At 41.9% G+C, this 4,968-nt stretch overlaps 1 protein-coding gene across 1 annotated transcript; it reads left to right on the top strand.

Annotated features, from left to right (window-relative positions):
• Positions 1–351: 351 nt before the first annotated feature.
• On the top strand, positions 352–3,153 carry Trmt12 (tRNA methyltransferase 12 homolog (S. cerevisiae)). Its single transcript, XM_005410940.2, has one exon. It carries the CDS (start codon positions 1,359–1,361, stop codon positions 2,676–2,678), a length of 1,320 nt encoding a protein of 439 aa, XP_005410997.1. The 5' UTR covers positions 352–1,358; the 3' UTR covers positions 2,679–3,153.
• The last annotated feature ends 1,815 nt before the right edge of the window (positions 3,154–4,968 follow it).

The raw sequence follows: 4,968 nt of genomic DNA on the forward strand, positions 1-4,968 counted from the left end.
GCATGATATGACTTCTCCCATTCCCTGCTACAAATAATAAACTAAAGGGAATTTCCACTTGAATGGGACCCAGAAATTTTCCTAACTTTATCATCGATTTTCTGAGATATAAAAATAACTTTTAGTCATTACATACAATTTATAATTACAGAAAAATATATAAAACAAAACTTAAATCACCAAAATTGCACTACCTACAGGAAATCACTTGAATCATTTACATTTTATAGCATGCCCTAATTAACCTGTATTAATATACAAACAACATACCTCCACCTAAGGCATATTATATACTTTACTATTTAACACTGTGCAAGGAGTAACCCCTCCCATGTCAGAACTACTAAGACCATCTTATTGATACTTGTATAACAATCACATTTAAAGTATGTACCATAATTCATAACCTTTCATTTATATATTTAAGTAAAACAGAAGGACCATTGGAGTTTATAGACCTTTATCTAAATTTGTGATTATTTCTGTACTCATGATAATGTATTACAGTTTGAATGCGTATGAACATGTCATACAGAGAGACTTGTATAATTGTAGACTGCAGTTAATATCAACCTTTTTAGATCTTAAAATCGTAATCCATAGAATGGTCGGAGTTTCGTAGAAGAGCCAGAGCTTCTTTATAATTATTTTCAAATATTTGAATTTATCCTCTTTGTCCTCTTTAGAGCTAGGAAAGCATTTCAACACGTTACCATCTAATCAATTCGACTTGTTATTTCATAATATTTTTCGTCCTTGCTAGTCAGTGTTTAAAACACTGCATACGTAATGTCTCTAATCACTGTAGCAATCCTCTGCAATTCCCATTTGTAGATATTCCAGTTTTGAGAGGTGATAGAAGTGAACTGAGATCATTCTGACTTCCAAACACGTGTTTCTCGCACTTCAAGACAATGAAGTGATAACAATCTTTGCTACTGTGAAACTAATACCGGATTCTTTCAGCAACTGACTGTTGGTGCTTGAGAGAAACACTAGCCTAAGTAGGAAGTCTTTCTCCAAATTCAGCACAGCGGCACTCAAAGGAGTCGGTAAGGGTTCTGGAAACTACTGACAAATTTTATATCTTGTAGACCATAAAATTCCTTGTTTTTATTAATTTCAGGCTGAGGCAAGAGCAGGTCGGCCGACCACAACAAAAATGGCTGGAGGCGCGTCACTACGGCAACGGAGGCGACACTTGCCAGTGATAGTTTAGTTCCGGCCCGTTTGTTTGACGTCACGTCCGGACTCCCCGGCGGCTGGAGAGTCCATTCGTTGTGGCTTTGAACTTACATAGGAAGTGTAGCGATCCAGAGTCTCAGCGAGGGATCTGAAAGAATGCGAGCGCTGGCGACATGGAGAGAGAAAGTGGGAAGTCCACAGGTGTTGTCGCAGTTGTGACTGAGCCTCAGTTTACCCAGCGATACAGGGAATATCTCCAGAAGCTGAAACTCTTGGATAGACAGCACCGCGTGGAGAAGAGGCCAGATGGCACCGTGGCGCTGCCGGTGCTGGGGGAGACCCTGCCCGAGCAGCACCTGCTGGAGCTGAGAAGTCGCGTGGCCCCGGGCAGCACCTGTCTGCTGACTCAGCTACTGGATCCTGTTCCTTCGAAGAAGGCCCAAAGTTGTTCACCTGCCCAAAGACTGTGTCTTGAGGTGAGGCGCTGGGTAGAGGATCGGGGAGTAACGTGGTCAGCTGAATTGGAAGCCGATTTGCCCCGATGTTGGCAGCGGCATGGTAACCTCTTGTTGTTGAATGAAGACTGTTTCCAAGCTAAGCAGTGGAAAAACCTGGAACCAGAACTCTGGGAAACCGTTGCCTCTGCGCTTGGCGTCCAGCGTTTGGCAAAACGAGGGAGGGTGGTACCCGATGGCTGTCGAACTCCAGCAGTGACTCTGCTGCTGGGCGATCATGGCTGGGTAGAGCATGTGGACAACGGTATTCGATACAAGTTTGACGTGACCCAATGTATGTTCTCCTTCGGAAACATCACTGAGAAGCTGCGAGTGGCATCAATGTCCTGTGCCGGAGAAGTACTGGTGGATCTGTATTCAGGAATTGGTTATTTTACGTTGCCCTTCCTAGTTCATGCTGGTGCTGCCTTTGTCCATGCCTGTGAGTGGAACCCCCATGCCGTAGCTGCCCTGAGAAATAATCTGGAGATCAATGGGGTATCAGATCGGTGCCAAATACACTTTGGGGATAATAGGACGCTGAAACTCTCAAACATTGCAGATAGGGTGAACCTGGGGCTCATTCCCAGCTCTGAAGAAGGTTGGCCCATTGCCTGCCAAGTACTACGACAGGATGCTGGGGGCATTTTGCATATCCACCAAAACGTGGAATCTTTCCCAGGAAAGAATCTCCAGCCTCCTGGAAGCAGCAAAACGGAGAAACAGAATTATTCTTATCCTCAGAAAATTACCGCTAACAAAGAGGAAAGTGGAGCTACCAGGGAGTTTAGAGGGAAAATGCCTTCATCAGCCACCAAGCTAGAGTGGCAAAGGTGGGCTGAATCTGCAGAAACTCGGATTGCGGCTCTTCTTCAGCAGGTGCATGGGAAACCGTGGAAGACACAAATCTTGCATATCGAACTAGTGAAATCTTATGCTCCCCATGTGGATCACATAGTCTTGGATCTGGAATGCCGCCCTTGTCCTCTAATTGGATAGAGGAGGTGGATCTGGTGATACAAGGTATCCATATGAGTAGGCCCTTAATGCTTCAGCTCAAACCAAGTTCTCACCCTTTTTTATCTCCTAGGGACCTTTAAAATATTCTATGGCATTGGGAGCATGCTGTACCAGGTGTGTCCAACCAGCAACCTGTAGGCTGGACATGGCTTGTGTTATAGTAAAAAATATTTTAAAAGAAATTTTGTTATTTATATACATTAACTGTATTTTACTTTCTGCCCAAGACAGTTCCTCTTAATGTGACCCAGGTAAACCAAGTGTATCCATCCCGTGGTCTGCAGATCGGACATTCTTGTGAGACCAAGTAATTTCATTTGTCTTCTATTGATCTCAATGAGAATGTGTCAAGTATCTGGGTAAAATAGCATGGCTCATTAAATGAGGTTCATCTAGCCAGGCGTGGTGGCACACACCTGTAATCGCAGCACTCAGGAGGCTGAGGCAGGAGGATCATTGCGAGTTGGAGACCAGCCTGGGTACAAAGTGAGCTCAAGGCCAGCCTGAACTGCAGAGTAAGACCCTGTCTCAAAAAGACTAAAAAATAAAAATAAAAAAATGACGTTCACCTGTACAGTTATAAATTTTGAATTCTGACCTCAGTTAAGACCTCAGGTCTGTGGTTTCCATATTCATTTGGTCTTAGTTTTTCTTATAAGTGTTTCTTTGAACTGCTTGACATGGCTATTATCTAAGTAAGCAGTTGTACAGAGTCATGGGTTATTTTAAAGTGAATTACACAGTACTGTTCTAAAAATTAGTGTTTGATCTACAGGATGGGAAATAGGCTAGAGGAAAGCCAAGACAGCAACTGGGAGACCAGTAAAGAAGCTCCTGTAATTGTTTAGGCATGAGGTTATGGTAGCTTAGATTAGTGTGGTGGCAGTGGGAGATGAGTTCATTTGAAAAACAAAGTCGGTAGATCAAACAGTGGAATCCAAGTCAAAGTATTAACATGATGCTAACTAGAGAGAGCCACAGTTAGTGTAACTAACTCCTCGACATAAGCATACCTGACTGCATGTGGGGGGAATGTCTCATAAGTGAGGTTTATTGTGGTAGAAGACACTAAGAATCATTGCCCTAAATCACAGAATATCTAAATTTAGAGTCATCAGCTCATGCCATAACTGCTAATTGCTAGCAATTTTTAAAATTCTGATTAAAACGTTCACTTCTTATAGGTGTTAAACTTCTTCCTTCCCTGGCCGGCAGTGTCAGGGGCAACATAAGGTGCAATAGGAAATTGTGACATATTCCATAGTTTTTCAAATTTCGCCTTATTTATGGCTGTCTGCCATCACCATGGTTTGCCATTTTGGTTGACTAATAGTGGAGATTCACTTATAGCTTTACTTTGGTGCATTCTGAAGCCATCTGGATTTATTTTCTTAGTGAAGGAAATGTAGAAAAGTGTAGCTTTGTCTCGATTATAATTATACTTGAAATTTGTTTTACAGTAGTTGTGCAGGATTACTAATCCTCTTGAAACATTAGGTATAAGGACAGATTGGGCACTGTTGATGTTATGGAGCAAATATCAAGTGTCTTCTATATTTAAGAGCCACAGGAAATACAAAGTTTGATTAGATAAACCTCTTGTCCCTGAGGAGCTCACAACCTAGCCATAGAAATAATGTAAATATTCAGTGACTTAGAATATAATAAGCTAAGTGCCATGTGGATGATCACATGCTGTAGCAATGCAAAAGTGGGAAAGGAGAGTCCTGAGAATTAAATGGAAAAGTTTACATAGAAGTACTATTGGAATTGGCTCTTGAAAAGTGGGTAAGATTTGAGTGTGTAGAGTAAAGGTAGAAACAAGAGCCAAAGTTTGCTCAGAAAGTGAGCCATTGTCATTAGATAGTTGAAACCGTGGAAGCAGTAACACAAATATTAAAGATGGGGATTGTAACAGTTAAAAAGCAAAATGTCTTGTACATAGGAAGCTCCTGGGAAATGCTGGTTGTAGTATGATCTCACCACAGAAAGTGGCTGTTCATTTTCACTCTAGAGTAGCCTTCCTATGTGTACCTTAATCTCCTTTTATACATACTGGGCTCCTTTTCACTTGTATGCCTATGGCTTACTCTACTCACATTGCTAAAGCTGCCAAAGTGAGGCTTGAACCAACATGGAGAAGATAAAACAGCAACATTTGGGGACTACGGAGTTCAGCTTGGCCATAGCCTATGGACAGGCAGCCAATGTCAGGTATAGCTCATGAATTCATTTGACTTTCTAAGAGAGAAAGATTGATACATGGAAT

This window comes from Chinchilla lanigera, unplaced genomic scaffold, assembly GCF_000276665.1.
Source record: "Chinchilla lanigera isolate Chin_1 unplaced genomic scaffold, ChiLan1.0 scaffold00139, whole genome shotgun sequence".
Taxonomy (NCBI): Eukaryota; Metazoa; Chordata; class Mammalia; order Rodentia; family Chinchillidae; genus Chinchilla; species Chinchilla lanigera.

Excerpts from the sequence above, each read along its gene's own strand:
- Trmt12 (XM_005410940.2), top strand. The coding sequence starts at position 1,359 with ATGGAGAGAGAAAGTGGGAAGTCCACAGGTGTTGTCGCAGTTGTGACT.